Here is a 24,287-nt window from a genome sequence, read left to right on the forward strand (position 1 = left end):
TATACCCTTTCTTGCCAGCCACGCTGTGGAGTACTTGGACGCGTGTGATGGAGCATTGTCCTGCATGAAAATCATGTTTTTCTTGAAGGATGCAGACTTCTTCCTGTACCACTGCTTGAAGAAGGTGTCTTCCAGAAACTGGGAGTAGGACTGGGAGTTGAGCTTGACTCCATCCTCAACCCGAAAAGGCCCCACAAGCTCATCTTTGATGATACCAGCCCAAACCAGTACTCCACCTCCACCTTGCTGGCGTCTGAGTCGGACTGGAGCTCTCTGCCCTTTACCAATCCAGCCACGGGCCCATCCATCTGGCCCATCAAGACTCACTCTCATTTCATCAGTCCATAAAACCTTAGAAAAATCAGTCTTGAGATATTTCTTGGCCCAGTCTTGACGTTTCAGCTTGTGTGTCTTGTTCAGTGGTGGTCCTCTTTCAGCCTTTCTTACCTTGGCCATGTCTCTGAGTATTGCACACCTTGTGCTTTTGGGCACTCCAGTGATGTTGCAGCTCTGAAATATGGCCAAACTGGTGGCAAGTGGCATCTTGGTAGCTGCACGCTTGACTTTTCTCAGTTCATGGGCAGTTATTTTGCGCCTTGGTTTTTCCACACGCTTCTTGCGACCCTGTTGACTATTTTGAATGAAACGCTTGATTGTTCGATGATCACGCTTCAGAAGCTTTGCAATTTTAAGAGTGCTGCATCCCTCTGCAAGATATCTCACTATTTTTGACTTTTCTGAGCCTGTCAAGTCCTTCTTTTGACCCATTTTGCCAAAGGAAAGGAAGTTGCCTAATAATTATGCACACCTGATATAGGGTGTTGATGTCATTAGACCACACCCCTTCTCATTACAGAGATGCACATCACCTAATATGCTTAATTGGTAGTAGGCTTTCGAGCCTATACAGCTTGGAGTAAGACAACATGCATAAAGAGGATGATGTGGTCAAAATACTCATTTGCCTAATAATTCTGCACTCCCTGTAGTTGCTGTATTCATTGCGAATTGCTTCTTTTTTGCTTGAGCCTTAGAGAGACAGTCCTTAACTGTTTGATGTTTCCCTGTCATGTTAGGGATGATGCTAGCAGACCTTATGTTTTTAGCAGTTCATTCAGAGGTGGAACGTAGCTTTTTTTATGTGTTTATTGTTGATAGGGTAGAAGCATATCTTAGTATCTTGGTCATCATTTGTTTAGTTTGCACCCTGTGTCCCAGGACCCATCATTCAATATGCATTGTGCTTATTGTAATTGATGTAGTGCCCAACGGAATCAACTCCCTCCAAAACACTTCTCCCTATTTGTACCTCAATCTCTGAGGAACTTGTACTATGTGAGATTAAGACAGGGTACATGTTCCAGATAATTAGTAGAATTATCAAGAGCTAGATTCCAGTATAGGTTGCAATTACGCCATATGTGATGTCTTATTTATGAGGCAAATTACCCAAGGTGGGATCTTCAAGCATCAACACTCATATCTCTGTTTCCAAATCACATACTTCGCTGCAGCATTGAGCAAGTTATATTTTATATTTTAGGGGCTTTGAAATTGTTGAAAGGCAGCCGTCCACTGACAATGTGAGGCTGAGGCAGGGATTACGCTATTACATAATATGGAAATCACAGAGTATTCAAGTCAAATAGCTCCTTTGAGCCAAAAGGGCTTTTTTATTTTTAATGGGCAGCAAAAGATCTGAATGACCTTTTAAGGGCAATCCCCATCCAAATGTCATTTTTGGGGCAATGGGTAGATTATCTTTTTTTTAGTTAGGATTTTTTTATTTTGGGGGGTTGGGGGTGGTGGATTGTAATGTTAGGGGGTAATTTTTTTTTTTTATGCAGAATAGCTGTTAGCTTTAGGGAAATGCCCTACAAAAGGCCTTATACAAATAGGGCTATTGGTAGTTTATTTGTAGATTAGAGTTTATTTTTATTTTGGGGTGGGTATTTTTTTTTAGGGGTATTAGAATAGAAATCATTTTTTTTATTTTAGATAATTTTGTTTGTTATTTTTTGTAAGGGTAGGTATTTTTTTATTTTCTGTAATGGTAGTTTTTTTATTTTCTTTAATGGTAGTTTTTTTTATTTTTGGTAATAGTACGGTGTTTAATTATTGTAATGTAGGTTTATTTTTGTAATGTAGGATTTTTATTTTTTGTAATGTTTTTTTTTTTTTTAAAGTGATGTTAATTTTTTTTTAGTTTAAGCCTATGTTTTAATTTTCTTTTACAGGTAATTTTTTTTACGATAGTATACTTTTAATTTAATTTATGTGTATTTTAATTGGGGATAAGTTAGGGGGTTTAGTTATTCGTTTAAAACTTTGAGATGTGGGGGGGGGTGGCGGTTTAGGGGTTAATAGATGTATTTAGTGTTTGCGATATGGGGGAATGCAGTTTAGGGGTTAATAGATGTATTAAGTGTTTGCGATGTGGGGGGATGGTGGTTTAGGGGTTATTAGACTAGGGGCTTATGGTAGAGTGTTAGGTTTTTGATCCTTTCTTTTTATATAGACTTCAATGGGGAATGCGAAAATGCAATGGCGATTTCGGGTGTTTTTTTTTTAACATTTTTACTCCATTAATCTCTATGGAGGAATACATGCACGTGCATGCCAAGTCGGAACTTGGTTTATGCACAGTATTCGGCATAACGAGTGCGTTAAATACGTTTTTTACAAAAAGATGTCTAATGCTGCTCCCTAGAGTCTTGGGAGGGTAGAGAATTATAACTATTCATGTAGTATTCATGGTAAGCACTGACCCTAACAGTGAAAAGATTAGGATTTCACCATTTATTGATGGGAGTTGGAGACTGTAGCAGTAAAATAAGAGAGTCTTGTTTTAGGAAATTAAGTGATGTAATTGTTGCTCCCGTAAATAAATACCAGTACTGGATAATACTACACCAAAATCCCAGTTGGTTGCATTTATTATTTAGAAAAGCACAAAAGAGCGAGTCTCGGGTAAGAGCAAGGAAAATAAATTTATTATGTCATGGATAATAAAAAAAAAAAAATTAAACTACATCTAGATAGGGTTCAGACGTGTTTCGGCTCATGCCTTCATCTGTGACCTGAAAACATATTATAACTAAACATGTATATACCCTCAGGCAACATCTTATTGGATAATAAATTAAGAGAAAAACACCTCTCCCCTAATTTTTTAACACTTGCCGAGTTGCCCAAAATTGCAACAAGAAGAACAAGAACATATGTGCAACACTAAAATAAACACTCAAACAGTGTCAATATACTAAACACAATAATAATGTTTACATGTTAATGTGTTATTGAAGCAACATTATATATATGTGATATCTTAACAAAAAATTGAATTGAAAATTAAAATAACAAATTATTCTAGAGGTAATCACAGGATAATACCTTCATTAGAAGATGGTAATAATTAATATATATCAATGTTAACGGAGTGTGCTGAGTATTGCTGATGTCCATAAGATGATAAAAAAAATATATATGTAGATGCTGATGCCTCATTGAGGCTTGTCTAAGATTAGCAAATGATCATTCAGGGGCATTTAGCCAAACAGCATGTAATGATCCTGACCAGATGTTTAAGACCCTCTGGTGAAAAAATAATAATCAATCATAAATGTTAGGTAATATCACATTTTGTTTTAACCTAATTGACCATGCAAAAATGAGGGCTGACTAAGTGAAAAGCCCATGGAAGTAGCTTATAAACTCGGGGTAAATTAGTTAAGTTAAATACAAAATAAAACATATAGATGCAAGGTAAGCTGATCAGAAAGTTATTGTAAACTTATGTTATGACTGGTTGAATTTGATGTAAGAGCTAATAGACTTTTAAGTCCAGAAATTAATAATGTCGGAATCTATATTAAAGCCAAGGGGCACCCTTGTTCTTAGGGTGAAAATCCAAAAAGCCTTCTTCCAAGATAGAATGGCATCCAGCTTACCCCCCCCCCCCCCCCGGGTGGTCTGTGGATTTGATCTATGACTAGCCATTTAAAGCCATAAAACATCACAGTCATGTTTCACTATAAAATGTTCTGCCAAGGCTGAACATGGGGTAATGGAAGTTATTTCATTGAGATGCTCCCTGATTCTAACCCTGACTACCCTAGTCGTCATGCCTACATACTGAAGGCTACAAGCCTGACATGTGACCAAATAGACCACATATTTAGATCTGCAATTTGAGCAATAATCTATATTGAAAGTTCTTTGGGTAACACTGGATGGAAATGCTTAGATACCAAAGTATGTCTGCATGTTTTGCAATTGTGTTTACCACATCTAAAGTGACCTTTTGCTGTTAGCCAGCTATTCTGTGTGTGTAAACTATGGATCATACTAGGGGATAAGCGATTTCCCAACATCTGGTTGCGTGTAGAGACAAAATGGAAACCTTGTTTCACTATGGGATTAAGTATTTCATCACCCATAAGTATTGGAAGTTTTTTCTTGACAATCCTGCCTATCTCATCATATTGCCTGCTGAATTTGGTACTAAAAATTATTTTGTCCTCTTTCACAATGGTATTTTTAATTTGAACTTTATCCTTCAACAAGGAAGATCTATCTAAACTCTGTACCTGTAACAAGGCTTTGTTAATCCCTGTGTTTGTCTGTAAAACTTCTTTTATCGTATTGTTTCTCCATTGTACTGTAATCCTTGTACCCATGGGCAGCGCTGCAGAATCTGTTGGCGTGTTATAAATAAAGAATAATAATAATAAAGTACTGTATCCTCTTGCGTGGAATTTTTTCTGTAATTGTACACTTTCCAACATGAAAGTATCATCACTAGAACAATTTCTTTTTAATCTAATGAATCCTTTTATCATACCAAAGCCTGTACACTTTGGATGGAGGCTTTTTGCATGGAGAAGAGTATTGGACTTGATAAGCTTACAGTAAAGTTTGGTCTCAATGTTGTTGTTGCATGCATTTCCTTCTAAGGTTAAATCCAGGTATGCTACTCTGGAAGGATCATAAAAATGAGTGAATTCTAAACCACACTTTTTGAAGTTAAGGAAAGCAACAAAACCATCTGCCTCCTCAACCTAACCTGTCCAAATGAAAAGTAAATTGTCTATAAAATGATGGTAACATTTAATGTGATGTCGTAAAGGATATTGTTGTCCATAATTGTGGAACAGCTCCCATCAACCCATATACAGGTTGGCGTAGGAGGGAGAAAACTTTGCCCCCATCGCTGTTCCAGGTTTTTGGAGAAAAAACTCACTTTCAAAGAGAAAATAATTGTGACTGAGTAAAAACTCAGTGATGGTAATTATATAGTCTATGAACCCTAAGGAGTAGTTGCTGTATTTGTCCAAGAAAAATCTCACCGCCTGAAGACCTAAGTTGTTGTAGTGATTGTAGTAAGCTGTCAATCCAGGCTGACAATCTCTCTAAGAGAGAGCCGATACCAGATACGATTGATCTACCCTTGATTTCATCCAGGGACTTGTGTACCTTAGGAAGGTGGTGGAAGATCAGTACAATGGGGCCTCTGATGTAAAGATAATCTAGTGTGTCATCATCAATATAGCCCGCCTCCCTGCCATCATCCAGAAGATCGAACACAAGTCTCTGGAAATCCAAAGTTGGATTGTTACTTAATCTTTGATAGAATTCAGTATCATTAAATTGACGATATGCTTCTTTTATGTAATCCTCCCTGTTTACAACCACTACATTGCCACCCTTATCAGCTTGTTTGATGATAATGTATTGGTTAGCCTGTAGTGAATCCAAGGCCTTTTTCTGTGAAAGTGTCAAATTGTGCACCTTTCATTTATTATTTACCTCCTAGTTTCAACCGGTCAGTCCTTATGAGACTATGACCCAAATGAGTGATATTCACTGCTTGTGGCACAGTGATGATTGCTGATTCTGACTCACCAATTTCCCAAATCAATTATGCTCACTCTGAGGGGAAGGCATGCTAGTGTGTACGAGAGATAGCTTGGATATTCCTGGTCTTATTCACTCCTTTTCTGCCCTATGTGCCTTGGTGCCACGGTTATGATTAACTCTTTCCTGATCCTGCTTTGCTTCCGTTACTGACTCTCTTCATGTCAGTTCTGCCCTGCACTGTCACTGCTGCTGTCATTGTTTTTTTCAGATGACACCTTAAATTCCTCTCACCACAGCGTGTTTTTGGATTGGATGAATAAAGCTATTTGGGCGTGTCACTAATTGTGGCTTCCAATCAGAGGGTTGTGTGGTATAGCATTTTGTGATAATACCGCCTATGCTAGCCAATTGCAATCAGAATGTAAAAAAAAAAAAAGTTTTTTGTATTGCCGGTATTTGTAATGCCGGCACTGACTGGGACAAAATAAACAATCGGGGGGACACTGGGACAGCGCCTCCAAACAGGGACAATCCCAAACTCAAACTGGGATGTCTGGTAAGCCTATGTAAAGGGTGAACCCTTTATGTTGCCATATTTGTGTGTGTGTTCCATAATGCTTTTTTCATTAGGATATCAGCAGATTAATGAGGCAAAAAAAAAATTGTTGCTTTTGGGAAATAAGGATGTTGTACTTGATGGGTATTTTGTGATTGTGAAGATCACTGGAAAAACACACTGACAACATCATATGATGTTCAGAAATCATTATTGGCAAAAAACAAGTAATAGATTGTGATCAACAGCTGCTAGTGAGACAAATAAGAGCAGAAGTCAAACAAGATAGCAATTCAAGGTATAAAGTGACAGGGAATTATAAGCGTGTAACATATAATTGTCACGCTATCTGAAAACTTGGTGCACTTAGGGAGCTACTATGTTAATTCAAAAAACGTTGTGCCTTATCTTATTTGGCACTGTGTTTTAAACACCTCAATATATGTTTGAAAACATAATAACTGGGAAGCCTGTGCCAGTGTGACCGTCTAAATTTTAAGATTATAGGAAACAACTGTTTCTGGCCATGTTTGTGCCGCTGTGAGCAAAACAGTCTCTTCCAAAAAACCTTTCAGGGTAGATAGCCAACTAGAAATCATAGTGCATGCCCGGTCCCAAGGGTACATTAATGACAATGGCTTAGGGTGTACAAGCGGTCTGTTTTAGATCTGATAATGTGCTTCCTAGCTTTTACCCTTCTCAGTCACACCCCTCCGTCAGGTCATGCATCTATGTCTACTCCCTCTATAGGTATGGTCCATCAGTTGTGTGCCTTATCCCTCAATGCTGTAGCTCTCAGCTTCTGTTCACAGAGTCCTGCGGCCTCTGATGATGCCTTTGCTCACAGTAGTGCGGCCGTAGCTAAAGACGTCATCCGGCTTCATCCAGCTCCTGTCTGTGCCACATACCAAAGTTTATACAAGTAATCCCCTTTCCTCCTGAAATCATCTGACGCGTTTCGGCATAAGCCATAGTCTTAGCTGTTCCTAGACTCATAAACTCACTTCCTTTATAGTGGCTTATTCATTCTTATTGGTTAAAAACATATACAATGGTGTACTCTAAAGGTAAAGGGAAGGAGTCATGTTCAGTTGTGTGCTATACTTAACATTGATAATTAGTGAGACAAAACATATCAACAAAACTTTAAGATGCTGGTACAAATAACTGAACCTATTCCTCCTATTCACTTGTGGCATTAAATGTGCTTATATACCTATTATTAATCTTCTCAAATGCCTTACTTTGCACTACAGTCAAAGTCAAATGGTAGTTTATACAAATCCCTGTGTATTTTTTACTTAGGGCTGTTTTCTCATTTGTATCCTCTATTTAGTCCGTATTAGTGGTTACTCTCTGGTATTCCCCCAGTGTATTCTATAATCTTTTTTTTTTTTTTATTTATTTGTAACCAACACATTTGTGAGACAATATTATGAGAAGCGAGACGTACAAAAAACAAAGAAGACCAATAACATCATCAAGGAAGAAGCGCCAATACATAAATTAAAGTCGCTCTTCTACAGGGTTCCAAATTTACATTTAGTCATGTAAAAAATAAATTCACACTTGAATCCTGAATTTCTATATTTCTCATAGTAACTTGTTCCCACACCATATGTTGGTAGTTTTTGTCATTTTAATTTCTCAAAAGAATGAGAAAAGAAAAAGGAAAAAAAAAGAAAGAAAGAGAGAGTAAGAAAAAAAAAAAAATTAAAAAATTTGACAAAATTTGACTTTCCCTCGAGTTGCTTCCCCGCATCACTCAGGCCACTAATAAACTTCCGGTGGAATAGCGTTAATTCGGCTGTATATCCGGAAATTCATTACTCAGTAGGGCCAATTCTAAAGATTCTGTACCTCTAAAGGGTGAAATAAGTATCAATTGGATTTCTTTAGGCATACTGTTAATTACATTCTTCCATTTGGTTAAAAAGTGTTTAACTTGTGCCTCCGAATTTATCGAGGTATCCATTTGTTCCATTATGAGTTGGTTTTTAAGTTTTTGAATAAATTCTGACAGAGTAGGAGCTTTAAACGATTTCCAATATTTAAGGATCAACAGCCTAGCTGTCATTATTACCGTATTTAAATATGTTAAGTATTTATTCAATCCTTCTTTATGGAAATCTATAAAGAAGAAGATATGATCTTCATTTAATTGGACGTAGGCTTTATTAATTTTATTTGCCCAAAAATTAATCTTATTCCAAAATTTCCTGACCTTGGGGCATCCCCAAAAGTAATGTATTATATCCGCTTTAGCTTGTCTACATTTAGGACAAAGAGAACCTAGGTTACCCCACGATGCTTTCATATGCGATGTGATATAAATGTGGTTGATGATTTTCGTATGTGATTCTCTCCAGGCAGCAGCGAGTGTTGATGCATCTGCACGCCTATAGCTTTTATGTATGGTATCAACTGAGACTTTCCACCAGACTGCTAATTTATTAACATTATCCAAGCCTCTCCGATTCAAAGCTAATTTGTATAATGTAGTTATGTTATATTTCCCTGCTTTAAAAAGTATAAATGCGGGCTCTACTATTTCAAAGATTGTGACCTCTCGTGTGTCCTGTAACAGGACCTGTAAGAAGTTCCGTATCTGAAAAAAGGAAAAGAAATCCTTATTAGAGATTCCATATTCTGCGATTAACTCCTGCATTGATCGGCAAACTCCAGTAGCGGGGTCCCTTAACTGTTCTATATATCTTAAACCCTTTTTTGCCCAATCATTGAAGATTTTTGAGCTTAAAGCTGGTGTAAAGTTTGGGTTACCTGTTATAGTCAGAAGTTTAGAATAACGATGAGAACAATTTAACTTTTTAGATAATTTATACCAGGCCTGAATTACATTATAGATAACTGGCATCTTCTTAATTTTCTTTGGACATTTATCAGGGATACAATGAAGCAAGGCCTTCAAGGAATATGGCTGAACAAACGCTTCTTCTGTAGCTAAATCTGTGTAATAATCTGGCCCTGTTAGCCAGTCCAGAGCTATTTTAGAAATACACACTAGATTATAAAACTCTATATCTGGCAATGCTAATCCCCCGTCATGTCTGGGTAATACTAGTTTATTATATGCAATGGCCTTTCTTTTCCCGCCCCATATGAATTGTGTGATTAGGTGCTTGATTATTTTTATGTCTGCTTGTTTTATTATAATTGGGAGATTTTGCATCAAATGTAAAATTTTGGGGAACGTCACCATTTTAAACAAATTAATTTTGCCAGATAACGTAAGGTAGAATTTGGCCCAATTTCCTAGATCACGTTTAATTTTAGTAATAATTGGCTTATAATTTAAGTCATACCATTCCTTACTATCCAATGACAATGTTATCCCCAGGTAGACAAAAGTGGAATTTGCTTCCTTAAAGTAATATGCCTGCGCCGAGTCTTTGAGTTTTTTGAGCCAGAAGATCTCTGATTTTAGCATATTAACTTTATACCCAGAGAAGCTGCTAAATTCTTGAAGAATCTGTGTTAATATTGGTATATTACTCGCTGTATTGGCTGTCAAAACTAAAAGGTCGTCGGCGTACAGTAAGGTAGTAATTCTCCTCTTCCCTATTTTGATCCCCTCTATTTCTTTTCTTATATATATTACTAAAGGTTCAAGCGCTAAATTAAAAAGGTAGGGGGAGAGTGGACAGCCCTGTCTCGAGCCTTTAAGAAGTGGGAAATTCGAGGTATGAGAATTATTAATCAAAATAGAGGTGTTAGAAGATTTATAGATTAATTTGACAAAGTTTAGAAAGGTACCCTCGACTCCATACCTGGGAAGAGTGGAAAATAGATGATCCCAGGAAATGGAGTCGAAGGCCTTCTCTGCATCAATTGATATTATTGCAGCATCAGGTGGTTCTAATGGACCGTTCTTTTCTGAGCAAAATTTATTTAATATCAATTGGAGCCTCCTCAGATTACGTGTTGCATTCCGCCCAGGCATAAAACCAACCTTATCTTTATGTATGAGGGGGCCTATTATTAGCTTAAGTCTTTCAGCAAGTATACTCATTAATATTTTGTAATCACTGTTTAAAAGAGAAATCGGCCTATATGAGCTGATCAGTTCCGGGTCTTTATTTTTTTTTAGAATTAGAACTATTTGCGAGGCTGAGAAATATCTAGAGGGGGGTTTTGCATCGGAGTAGTAACTGTTAAAAAGTAGTACTAGTGTCTGTACTATATCTTCTGACAGAATTTTATAGAGCTCTATGGGAATCTGATCGGGGCCTGCCGCTTTATTTGTTGCTGTTTTTTTTATTGCCTTAATTACTTCGTTATGGGTAATAGGGGTGTTTAGCGCCTCTTGTTGATCTATATTTAGTTTTGAGGTTTGAATATTTTGCCAGAATTTATATTTAGCAGCCCGGTCTGTTTTGTCTTTTGCATAGAGCTCTTGAAAGTATTCTGAAACATGATTAGTAATTTCATTAGGTTTAGTAATTCTACCTGAGGGAGTAATAAGAGCCTCAATCATGACTTTCTTATTTTTGGCTTTAGTAAGGCCTGCTAGGAATTTCCCGTCTTTCCCCCCATGTCTATAAAAGAATGATCTAGTTCTGAGGGTGTCTAATGCAGCCCTTTGTGTAAGGAAGGTTTCTTTTTCCTTTTTACGGTGTTGGTAGATCTGCCAAAATTTTTGTGAAGGATCACTAACATATGAGTTATAGGCATTGCGCAATTGGTTCGCTAAATGTATATCATTCTTTGTCATGATCTTTTTTTGAATTACTAAGTAGGCCTTAATTTCCCCCCTGATTACGGCTTTAAAAGATTCCCACAGGGTTTCTGCCTGAATAGACGGGGAAGAATTTATTTCAAAAAATTCCTGCCATTTTAATCTCAACCATGCTTTAAACTTAACATTCTCCGACAAATATCTAGGGAAGAATAGCCTGTTATTAGTGCCTTCTGGTATATTCCTTAATGTGATCTTTAAAGTGAGGATCGCATGATCTGAAATAACCACCTCTTTTATGTCTGCTAACATGTCTAACCCCAGCATATTTTCAGCTACAAGAAAATAGTCTATCCTTGACATTGTTTGATATGAATGTGACTCGCATGTGAAATGCCTTATGTCAGGGTTCTGTATCCTCCATATATCTTTCATATGTAGGAAATTCATAAAATTTTTAAATATTTTTGATTCTTGTTTGCTATTTCTATTTAGGGCTGGTTTAAGTCTATCTAGCGTTGGGAATATAGTTAAATTAAAATCGCCAGCTATAACAAGATTCTTTGCGTATAAATTAAAGAGAAGGGTCTGTAATTTGTCCCAGAATGCTCGGTCTATTTTATTGGGGGCATAAAGATTACATAGGTTGAAGACTATGCCATTGATTAAGATTTGTAGGATCATATATCTATCCTCTGGGTCCAATACTAGATCTATTATCTTATATTGGAGATTTTTATTAATAAGGAATGCTACCCCCTTCTTCCTATTCTGACATGAAGTCCCTTTGACCTCCCCTACCCATCCCATCTTAAGTTTCAAAAGTTCCGCTTCCCTCAGGTGAGTCTCCTGTAGGAAGACTATATCTGGCTTGTAGCGTTTAAGTTGTGATAAGATTTTTTTTCGTTTTTGCGGTGAGGTAATGCCACCAACGTTCCACGAAGCTAAATTAAGATGGGGTCTTATTTAAACCTATGTCGTGGGAGTATGTTCAGTAGCGTGTTGTGAGGGGGAAAGCACGCGAGGGAAAGAGGAAGCGGAAAGCAAAAAAAAAAAAAAAAGGAAAAGAAAGAAGAAGAAAAGAAAACCCTCGGCTGGGTTAACATTGCCACCTATCAGCATCATAATTATAATTATAAATAACATAAATCAATATACAATATGTATTCTATCTTTACAGGGTAATACCTTTTTTATGTGCAAATTCTCTGACCTCTCTGGGGTCGCTCATAGTCATGGGTTCGCTTTCTGAAAATATTCTTATTTTGGCTGGGTATACAACAGTAGCCTTAATGCCACTAGCAATGAGTTTAGAACAAAGGGGTGTCATCTCTTTACGCTGAATCATTGTTTCAGACGAAAAGTCTTGAAAAATAAGTATTGACTTATCTTGGATTGAAAAGGGGATTCTTTTTTTATAGAACTGCATGACTTTGAGCTTGTCCTGAAAGTTCAGGAATCTTGCAATTATTGGTCTGCTCTTGTATGAGCCGTCAGATAGATTTTTTAATGGTCCTATACGATGTGCCCTTTCAACTGCCAGCGGGAGGATGTTAAGGTCTATACCCAGTGCCACTGGTAATGTCCTTGATACAAACTGAATGAGATCGGTGAAATCTGCAGTCTCAGGTAGACCAATTATTCTGATATTGTTACGTCTATTCCGGTCTTCGAGCTCATTCAGTTTGCACTGGACATTAGCCAGTTGTGTTGCTTGTTCTCGTATAGTGATTGCTTGCTGTGCATTTGTATCTTCTAGGTCTGAAGTACGCTGTTCTAAGTCATCTAACCTATTTGTGAAAAGCTTTACCTCACTAGTAAGGTTTGCAATCTCGGCTTTGAGATAGTCAAATTGGGGGATCATAAGATCTGAAATTTGTTTGACTATGTCTTGAGGCTCCCTAACTATGTCTGCCATGTTACTTAGTGGTGTTACATTTACTGAATTGTCTGTACTAGTCCTGGACTTTTTATCTCTTGTTTTGGGTGGCATAACTAGAGTGTTTAATTTGTGATTAGTAATAAATGTATCCATATAGTGATAGTGTAGGTGTAACACAAAGAAAAAACGAGAGGAAAAAAAAAAAAAAAAAAAAAGTGATGTGTTACGAAAAAAACAAAAAAAACAAAAACAAAAACAAAAAAAAACAGTGATACTATATTATGGATGCTGTGGATGTGGAGAGTATGGTAGATCTAGTGGGTGTTAGTTATTAGTGGTGGAAAAGTGAGGGAATAATTCAATCAATTTTGTTTAATGGGGGGTGTATAAGGACCTTTCAGCTCCTGTAACCAGGTCTATAATAGGTGAGTAGTATATTTATCCAGGTAAGTAGGGTTCTTTTAAATCCAAATTGACAAGTAATAGTAGGGAGACAGAAAAACAAAAACAATCTCAGAGTAACAAGGTAATCAAGGTTGGACCTTAGGAGCTTAAAAAGAGTAGCAACAGATCAGCAAGTACATTTTATACCTTAAGTAATCTTATCAAGACTGTCTCCCTTGCTAGGTTGTAGCCATGTGTTTGGGCCTGCGTTAGTTGCAAGCTCAAAAATGAGTGAAAAAAATGAAAAACTGAGAGAAAAAAAAAAAAAGCCAACTACAATCTGCAGTTAACAACAATCGAAATACAATGGTATAACAAAGAGAGAAAAAAACAACCTGCAAAAAAACAAAAAGCAAAGAAGAAGAAAAGCAAACTCAACAAGAAAAAAGAAAAGGAAAAAAAAAATGAGCAAAAAAGTCTTAAGTCAGGCCCGTGAGGAGGGGGCTTAGTGTCCAGCAAGCAAGAGTTCAGCTAGTTATACATGAGATTTTGTCAAGCAGAAGGGTAGAAATTTTAGTAGCAACATTAACATATGCGGTAGCAAGTTGGCCAAGGTCACAGGCCTGCCAGTGTATTAATTAAGCCTTAATAGTGCAGAGTAGAGCGCAAAAAGCATAAAGGAAGTAGGCAGAGTGTCCAGCGTTATTAACTTAGCAGACTTGGGTGGTTTGTGAAGTTTAACATTATATATCCTTAGTCAAATGTCAGAAACATGTTGAAGCAAGCAGGGTCATATAATTTTGATCTTTGACAACCTTACCAGTACGTTGACAGCATCACTTTGTGTACCTTCTATGATAGCAGGCTAACTGTAACCCAGCTGAGTGCAGGCAACTCCGGTTACAATCAGTATTCGGGCTCCGGCCCGGGCAATAGACACTGAAGATATAGCTGCTTTTAGATGAATCAAATTGGTCCGGGCAGAGAAGGCTTGGTCCGTTGGGGCTACTCTTAGGTACTTCCAGGGTATCTATAAGCAGACCTTATGTGCGGTGTCCTATACAGGCCCCGGTGTAGAAATTTCCGAGAGCGGACCTCTCATACAGGACCAGGCTGTATGTGCTGTGCGTATTTCCGCTCACCGGACAGCATAGGTTGGCTGCGGGTATAGTCGGACTAGTTGCCAGGCGTGACTCTCTTACCGGTCCCACTCCAGACAGGAACACCGGTCAGAGCCTTTTTCCCGGTCCAGCAGCGCGTTCGCCCTGTAGAAAGTGCCGGCGTGTAGCAGAATCCTCCTGTATCCTGTGTTGCTCCGGCGTCCAGCGGTAATCTTTGCTCACACCCAGTCGGGTCAGGAGTTGGGTAATGTTGCCCAGACAGGCCCGGGTGAAAGGCCTCTTAGTCACCAAGAACGTGAACCGGAGGTATGATGCAGCCCCTGAATATCCGGGGGGCTGGTAACAGGCTGCACTGAGTGTGCTGAAATCCGGCAGCCGGGATGTCTGGTGTGCGGCTGCCTAGGAAATTGCCTGTGTAATTACAGGGAGAGCGGCTCTGTCCCACCAATTCCGTGTTCCCTCTCAGAACCATCTACATTTCAGTAGGCTATTATTGCCAATGATTAATGAGATCAAACTTGGAATTCAGCCTCTTTGGATACCTGGTATCCATTTTAAATATCCAATATATTTCTCTTTTTGACACTATGCAGTCCCTTTCTCCCCTTCAGTCTTTCCAACTGATCTGTTCTATTATGGTCCAACGTAAGTAATTGGAAGATTTTTTTATGTGAATTCTTGAAATGCTGTATGAGCGGTATAGTTAAGATACCCTCTTTAATATTGTTAAGGTGTTCTCTTACGCGTACTCTGGTCTCTCGTGTAGTGAGGCCCACTATTGAATTTTACACTGAGAACACGTGAGTAGATTGACTGTGTATTTGGCCCTACACGTGAGTCTCGTGTCATGTTTGAATTCTTCCCCAGTGTTTTCACATCTAAATGCAGCTCCCACAGCTAGGTGCTTGCATGCCTTACAGGTACTGTTGCTGCATTTGAAAACCCCTTTTCGTGTTAGCCAAGTTGGTCGTTGTTCATTCTTTTTCTTGATTTCGGTGGGTGCTAACCTATTACCCAGAGTAAGACCTCTCCTATGGGCAAAGCAACAACCTTTTTTCAAGGTCTCCGTCAAGTCATCGTCACCTGACAACAGTGGAAAATGGTTTTTAATATTGCTGCAAATTTGGTCCTATTGGGCACTATACTTTAACACTTTCCTGTTTGGTAACCTTTTTTGGTTTCCCTGCCAAAAGATCTTGTCTGTCCAATCCTGCCACTGCACTCTTTGTTCTGTTCCTTACTCTATTGGGGTATGCCCTCTCCCTCAATTGTCTGCTCAAATTGTCTGCTCTCCTCTCATAAGCTGCACCGTCAGAACAGTTCCTTTTGAGCCTTGTGAACTGGCCTTTAGCCACTGCTGTGAATACCCTTTTAGGGTGGCTACTAGTAGCATGTAACAACGTCTTACCACTTATCTTTTTTTATACACCTCTGTGGTAATTTTTCCATCTGGCTGACTGCATAGGGTAACGTCTAGATAGTTGATGCTAACCCTATTATTCTCATGTGTAAATGTCAGGCCCATCTGATTCATATTCAACACTGTTATGAAATCCTCCAATTGTTTATCACTCTCTTGCCAAATAAACAGCAAATCATCTATGTAGCGTTTATAAAACGTTACACAGTCCCTGTACAGATTTTTATCTCCATAGATGTGGGACAGCTCCCACCAACCCATAAAAAGGTTAGCGTATGAGGGGGCCAATTTAGCCCCCATCGCTGTCCCACATCTCTGGAGATAAAATTTGTCCTCAAAGCGAAAATAATTATGTGTCAGTAAAAACTTGACACAATCCACCAAAAAAACACAAAACATAAAACACAAAAATCCTCTTCAAAAACCTGTTTCTTGTCTAGAAAAACTCTAATGGCTATTAGGCCCTGATCATATATATTACATATATTATATGTTACACACTTATAATTCCCTGTCACTTTATCTATAACCTGGAATTGCTATTTTAATATTCCCATTATAGAGCTTTTTGAGCCAGCCCCTCTGGGTAGGAGGCAGTGACGGGAGATAAGAGGGCTTACATTGATCTGAAATACAGATTAACACTTATTCAATAATAATTGATGCTAAAAATGCTAACAATGAAACAGGGTACTTTTATGCTCTACAGACGGCCCAGCAACGGGCAGACAGTACTAAGGACTGCATGGATGTATTTACAATGGACAAATCTAAGTATACACTAAGTAGGCTGTTTGGGGACCTGGAATATCTCCTATTGAAAGAAGATAAAATTAAATGGGACATTAAAGTCTTGGAGGAATATCACAGACTGGGTATTATACCCAGAGGACTCAGATTAAACAAATTCCCCACATTTGACACAGATGATAAGGACTTTGTGGGAGTCTGGAATGACACATTAACTGAATGCTCTTTGAAACTCATGTTACTTATCATAGACTACAAAAAAGGTTTGCTGGTAAATCTCTCTGAACAGATAAGTACCATTCAAGTGGAATTGAGCTTGAGGAGAGAGCAACTAAAATTTGTAGTCTATGACAAAATTCTATCAGAAACCCTGGCAGAAGCTAAGAAGTTGTTGTTAGAAAGTAAACACACTAAGTACTTAAGGGACCAAGGAGACTATGATAGAAATCAGGTGTATGTTTGGAATAAGAAACAGCATTTCCAGGCAAGAAAAAAGGGTAATAGGGGTAGGTCCCGTAGCTGGGGTAGGCATCAGGGATTTAGAAGGAATGTACCCTCCAAGAAAGTTACCTTCTTAGATAGATAGTGAGGGGAGTCAATGGAGGACCCCAATTCAGGGGGAGAAGAGGGTACTTACTATGGTAATACCACAATAGTAGAATATAGACCCAGTCCCAACCTGCCACCCCCTCCTCCCATTCTGCATAATACCAGTCAGTGAGGCCCAAAACCCAGGTACAGCCCATTGCATACAGTCAGTCTAATAGGAGAGAATATGATACTAGAGCCCAGTCTAGGTATGAATCTCAAGCACAAAGAATAACAGGGGAGGAACTAAGACAACCTGGCAATGTAGTTAATTCAGAATTGAAACAGGTTTTTCACAGGGCGCAGGGAAAATCAGAAGGGGGGGGGGAACAGGGAGAGAGGAAGAGAGACACTATCCCATACGACAAACATGACAGAACAAGAAATACAACTAAATTCCGTAATTAATCTCTCCTAACGACTACAGAGACTAAGCTTTTAAGCTTAGGATTGGGATTTGTACCAGTAGCTAAATTTAACCTATTTGAAACGTTGATTGATGTCAATAAACTCATTCGCAATCTCACTCTTAGAAAACACTATAGGGATCATCCAGAAAGACCTATGGAACAGAGAGTACATCTATCTGCTATACAACAAGATGAACTGAATTTTAGTGATACTTGTGCCCTTATGAGTATGGAGGATTTGTACAGGGAAGGCATGGGTACTGAATTTGAGGAAGGGAGAGACAAGCTATAACCTACCTTTAAGAAACCCTCTAATTTTTACCCCGTACAGAGAAGGGGCCGCACTTTAGAAACCTTCCAAAGGAGGGAAGAGCAGGATTTTCAGAGATTAAATTATGAGACAGAGATTACAAAGGTAACCTGAGCAAGCAGGAGAAAGTAGCCCTTAAAAACTTGAGTGAGAACAAGGATTTAATAATCCACTCAGCAGATAAAGGGGGTTCAGTGGTGGTCCTTAGTAAAGAATATTTTGTTTCAGAGGCATTACGGCAGTTAACTATACTGAAAACTATACTGAATTAAGTATAGATCCCACCCTTAGTTACCAACACGACCTAGGGCAGCTGACTGATGAGGGACTCTATAAAGGTTATTTTGACAGGAATACAGGGGAATATCTAATGGTTAAGTCCCCTGTGATCCCGATATTCAACCACCTGCCAAAGGTCCATAAGAGTCTGTCCAATGTGGAGGGTTGACCTATTGTGAGCGGTATTGGCTCCTTATCAGAGCGCCTCTCCCAGTGGGTCAATGCTGTCCTCCAAGCCATCGTACGAATGTTACCTGGCTTCTTATTGGACACAAACAGGGCCGGTGCTAGGATTTTTGGCCGCACAGATGAGAATACATTTTGCCACCCCCCCCCATTTACATACCATCCCATTGCTAGTTAAAGGGATATGAAACCCAAATTTTTTCTATCATGATTCAGAAAGACATTTAAAGCAACTTTCTAATTAACTCCTATTAGCATTTTTCCTTTGTTCTCTTGGTATCTGTATTTTAAAAGCAAGAATGTAAGCTTAGGAGCTGGCCCATTTTTTGGTTCAGCACTTGGGTAGCGCTTGCTGATTGGTGGCTAAATTCAAATCAAACAGTGTTAGTGCAGCATAGCAAATCAGACAGTGGTAGTGCTGCATAGCAAATCAAGCAGTGATAGTGCTGCATAGCAAATCAAGCAGTGGTAGTGCTGCATAGCAAATCAGACAGTGGTAGTGCTGCATAGCAAATCAGACAGTGGTTGTGTTGCATAGCAAATTAGATAGTGGTTGTGCTGCATAACAAATCAGACAGTGGTTGTGCTGCATAACAAATCAGACAGTGGTTGTGCTGCATAGCAAATCAGACAGTGGGTGTGCTGCATAGCAAATCAGACAGTAGTTGTGCTGCATAGCAAATCAGACAGTGGTAGTGCTGCATAACAATATATATATATATATATATATATATGTACACACACACAGATATATTTAAAATTACACCTACATCTAATTGATTATTACTGCCAGTGACAGTGAATGAGGGGGCAAAATGTGAGTGACACTGAGATAGATCATAGAGCCACCGCCCCAGGAGCACTTATCTCCATATTGATATGCTCTCCCTCAGTGGCCATGTCGTTGTTCATGATGGGGCTGTAGCTGGGAGAGCAGCTAGACACACTAGAGGGAGAGTAAGGGAGGGCAGCAGTTCTGTCTTCAAATTGGCTGTAGCAAATTGTTTGTGTGTGTGTATGTATCTGTGTAAAACTGAGTATGTACCTGTGTGTGTATGTATCTCTGTGTGCATGTGTATCTATGTGTGTGTGTGCATGTATCTGTGTGTACATATCTCTTCTAAAACACCATTAAAGGAAAATGAAACCCAATTTTTTTATTTCATGATTTAGGAAGAGCATGTAATTTTAAACAACTTTCTAATTTACTTATATTATCTAATTTGCTTCAGTCTCTTTGCTGAAAAGCATATCTAGATATGCTCAGTAGCTGCTGATTGGTAGATGCACATAGATGCCTCATGTGATTGGCTCACCCATGTGCATTGCTATTTTTCAACAAATTATATCTAAAGAATGAAGCAAATTAGATAATAGAAATATATTGGAATGTTATTTAAAATTGTATTCTCTACCTGAATCATGAAAGAAATATTTTGGGTTTAGTGTCCCTTTAATACTAGTAGCTTGATTGTTTAACGGCAACTGCACTTTGAGGGTTTTTTAAATATGTTCTCTCTGCCCTCTGTCTTATTATCTTCTTCTCTGGCCTTCTCTTAGTTAAGTACGGTACAAAACTATAGCGCATAAACTACGGAAAACACGAAGTGCAGTTAGCTGACAAATAACATAACTAGTACCCTCTAAAACTCTTTTATACTCCATAGAGAGCAGGGGCACTGTAAAAAGAATTTTCATCTTGATATGGATAGAATAATATGCTAATGTGAAGTTATATCTTCTAATCTAAATATCACACATTTTACCTGAAGAAATTCTGGAAACTTATCGTTCTTTTTCAGCATGCTTGGTAAAGCCATGACACAATTATATATAGGTTTATTCTTCAACAGATTAATTCAAGTTGGATGGCCTTTCCTTGTCCTGCCCATTATTAAGGAAAAAAAACTAATGTTTGTACCCTTACCTCAGTAAAAAGTATTTGCCATGCAAATAGGGTATTTCCTCCTGTGTCACTAATGCTGTGATGGTGCATGTGCATTTTAATCACTATGAGGTGTGTTAACTAGTTTACTTATGGGCTCTCAAATCAGGATTAATTGCAGTATGTGTGGGATAGTATAACGAGCCATCAAGATTTATAATCCTAGTGTACAGAGTTTACATGTGATGAAAGGGAAACATGACACGGTATGGTAAGAAGAAGACGGGGAAGTAACAGAAAACAAATAAATAGACTATAGTGAAATGAATCAGGGAAGAACAGACTGAGCAAAAGTGGTTGTACCATACAGTAGGGGGATAAAACAGAATAAAGAGAATAAAAATAGAAAGATTGGATTTCTGAAGAATCAGCTCAGCTCTTCTTGCTGCTCCATCCTCCCGCTCTCTTACTCCTGCCATGCTGGATCATGCTCCTCCCTCTTCCTACTGTTCCTTATGCTGTTACCAGAGCTGCAGCAGTCAGCACACTAGACAGGTGGGGGGTGCTGCAAGGGGGGGGCGTGGGTGCCGCAAGGGGGGTCACGGGTGCCACGAGGGGGAGGGGTCACGGGTGCCGCGGGGTGGGGGCGGGGGGGGGGGGTGGACTGCGAGTGTACAAAAAATAAAATTATTTATATGTTGCTGCTACAGCCAGGTTGTCATCGGCAGTTTGCGCCCCCATACTGAGGCTCCCTAAGGCTGCTGCCTTGTTTGCCTTTATGCAAGCGCCGGCCCTCGACACAAAGCAAGTATTAAATCTTATGAAAGAACATGTCTGGATTGAGGAACAACAATGGCTTACTGTGGCCGTTAACTCTCTCTATTCCTCCATCCCCCATGATCAGGGACTAATAGCCATTAGATTTTTTCTGGACAGGGAACAGGTTTTTGAAAAGGATTTTTGTGTTTTTTTGGTGGATTGTGTCAAGTTTTTACTGACACATAATTATTTTCGCTTTGAGGACAGATTTTATCTCCAGAGATGTGGGACAGCGATCGTGGCTAAATTTGCCCCCTTATACGCCAACCTTTTTATGGGTTGGTGGGAGCTGTCCCACATCTATGGAGATAAAAATCTGTACAGGGACTATGTAGCGTTTTATAAACGCTACATAGATGATTTGCTGTTTAATTGGCAAGGGAGTGATGAACAATTGGAAGATTTAATAACAGTGTTGAATATGAATCAGATAGGCCTGACATTTACACATGAGAACAATAGGGTTAGCATCAACTATCTAGATGTTACCCAATGCAGTCAACCAGATGGAAGAATTACCACAGAGGTGTATAAAAAAACGATAAGTGGTAACACGTTGTTACATGCTACTAGTAGCCACTCTAAAAGGGTATTCTCAGCAGTGGCTAAAGGCCAGTTCACAAGGCTCAAAAAAGAACTGCTTTGACAGTGCAGTTTATGAGAGGAGAGCAGAGAATTTGAGCAGACAATTGTGGGAGAGGGCATACCCCAATAGAGTAATAAACAGAGCAAAGATTGCAGTGGCAGGATTGGACAAACAAGATCTTTTGGCAGGGAAACCAAAAAAGGTTACCAAACAGGAAAGTGTTAAATTTATAACACAGTATAGTGCCCAATACAACCAAATTTGCAGCATTATAGCATTGTTAGCTGACAATGGCTTGACAGACACCGTGAAAAAAGGTTGTTGCTTTGCCCGTAGGAGAGGTCTTACCCTGGGTAATAGGTTAGCACCCACCCAAATAAAGAAACAGAATGAACAATGAGCAACTTGGCTAACACGAAAAGGGGTTTTCAAATGCAGCAACAGTACCTGTAAGGCATGCGAGCACCTAGCTGTGGGAGATGGATTTAGATGTGAAAACACTGGGGAAGAATTCAAACATGACACAAGACTCACGTGTAGGGCCAAATACACAGTCTATCTACTCACGTGTTCTCAGTGTAAAATTCAATACGTGGGTCTCACTACACGAGAGACCAGAGTATGCATAAGAGAACACCTTAACAATATTAAAGAGGGTACGGTACCTTAACTACACCGCTCATACAGCACTTCAAGAATTCACATAAAAAATCTTCCAATTACTTACGTTGGACCATAATAGAACAGATCGGTTGGAAAGACAGAAGGGAGATAGGGACTGTATACTGTCAAAAAGAGAAATATATTGGATATTTAAAATGGATACCAGGTATCCAAAGGGGCTGAATTCTGAGTTTAATCTGATTAATCATTGGCAATAATAGCCTACTGAAATGTAGATGGTTCTGAGTGGGAACACGTAAATCTAGCCCCCTATAACTAGTCCCATAGGCAATCACCAGGAATAAGCATGAAATCCACCAAAGAATGTGTCTGGAACAATTTTGTATTCTCACTGATTAACTACTTTAAACAGATATACTATATATACTGAAGTTAAGTAGATTATAGAATACACTGGGGGATACCAGAGAGTAACCACTAATACGGACTAAATAGAGGATAAAAATGAGTAAACAACCCAAAGTAAAAAATATATGGACATTTGTATAAACTACCATTTGACTTTGTCTGTAGTGCAAAGTAAGGCATTTGAGAAGATTAATAATAGGTATATAAGCACATTTAATGCCACAAGTGAATAGGAGGAATAGGTTCAGTTATTTGTACCAGCATCTTAAACGTTTTGATGATATGTTTTGTCTTACTAATTATCAATGTTAAGTATAGCACACAACTGAACATGACTCCTCCCCTTTACCTTTAGAGTACACCTTTGTATATGTTTTAACCAATCAGAATGAATAAACCACTATAAAGAAAGTGAGCTTATGAGTCTAGAAACAGCTAAGACTACGGCCTATGCCGAAACGCGTCAGATGATTTCAGGAGGAAAGGGGATTACTGGTTTTTAACAATTTGAAGAAATAAAGAAGTTTTTTTTAACCAACTCTGAGTGCTCCTCTACATTTTCCTTCAATCCAGAATAGAGCATGTCGTCTTTGTATTAGAATGTCCCTTTAAATGGCTACTAAATACAGTAAAATTTCTTAACCAACAAATGCATAATAAAATGGGAATACAATAGCACTTTTTCTGAATTTCAAGTTTACTTTCATTTCCCTAACCCCAGAGTCATGTGACAGCCATCAGCAAACGACAGACATATATATGTATATACTGTGAACTCATGCACATGCTTAGATGGATCTGGTGCCTCAGAAACTTGTTTATATAAAAAGACACCATTTATTATGTAAATTGAAAATGTTTGTTTGAAGTGCATGCTCTGTCTGAATCACTGAAAATTATTTTGTGTCTCTTTGATTACTTTTGATGTTTCTGTTTTATTATTGCTTCATAATAATTTAGCAAATTTGATAAACTCTTAGCTAGTAGTCATATTAGTCATTGTATCCCTGTTATATCTCCGTAACAGCAACATCTCTTCTTTCCTAGGTGCTGTCGTTTTCTTTTCCGGCGATGGGCTGGATTCTGGCCAGTGTCAGCCTTACCCCCTCAGGGTCCAAATTCAGCTGTTAACAGCCCCCCTGTGGGAGGAGTTTGTCTACCCCAACACCGGAGAAGGACTATCAGCTTGGAAACGCCCCCTTGTTCTATCACTGAGAACTCTAGACTAAGCCCTTGCATGAGGGATGAAAGCAGTATCTTGTGACGTCCTTTGAAGAGTTTGGACCTTCTAAATGTTTGTCTCATGGAGTGGTAATTAATTCTGGTGCTGTGACCAGGAAATGTAAATCCATACATCTTATGGTCACAACTGTACTGCAGTTTGGAAGAGGGATCTTGAAATAAAAATAAATAAATAGATACACTCATGTTGGTGAGCTGGCATCAGTGTTACTGGTTTAACCATTCACACTGATCAATCCGCCATTGCTTTAACCAATGATTGTGGCTTGCATACAAAATACT

The 24,287-nt window shown here is 38.7% G+C and overlaps 1 protein-coding gene across 1 annotated transcript in view; it reads left to right on the forward strand.

Annotated features, from left to right (window-relative positions):
• The window catches only part of LOC128662275 (melanin-concentrating hormone receptor 1-like), a 248,235-nt gene extending 224,208 nt beyond the window's left edge, over positions 1–24,027 (forward strand). The window contains exon 3 of the mRNA XM_053716089.1: positions 23,811–24,027. Coding sequence (XP_053572064.1) covers positions 23,811–24,027 — 217 coding nt within the window. The remainder of the gene's footprint in view (positions 1–23,810) is intronic.
• The last annotated feature ends 260 nt before the right edge of the window (positions 24,028–24,287 follow it).

The sequence above is a fragment of the Bombina bombina genome, chromosome 6 (genome assembly GCF_027579735.1).
Source record: "Bombina bombina isolate aBomBom1 chromosome 6, aBomBom1.pri, whole genome shotgun sequence".
Taxonomy (NCBI): Eukaryota; Metazoa; Chordata; class Amphibia; order Anura; family Bombinatoridae; genus Bombina; species Bombina bombina.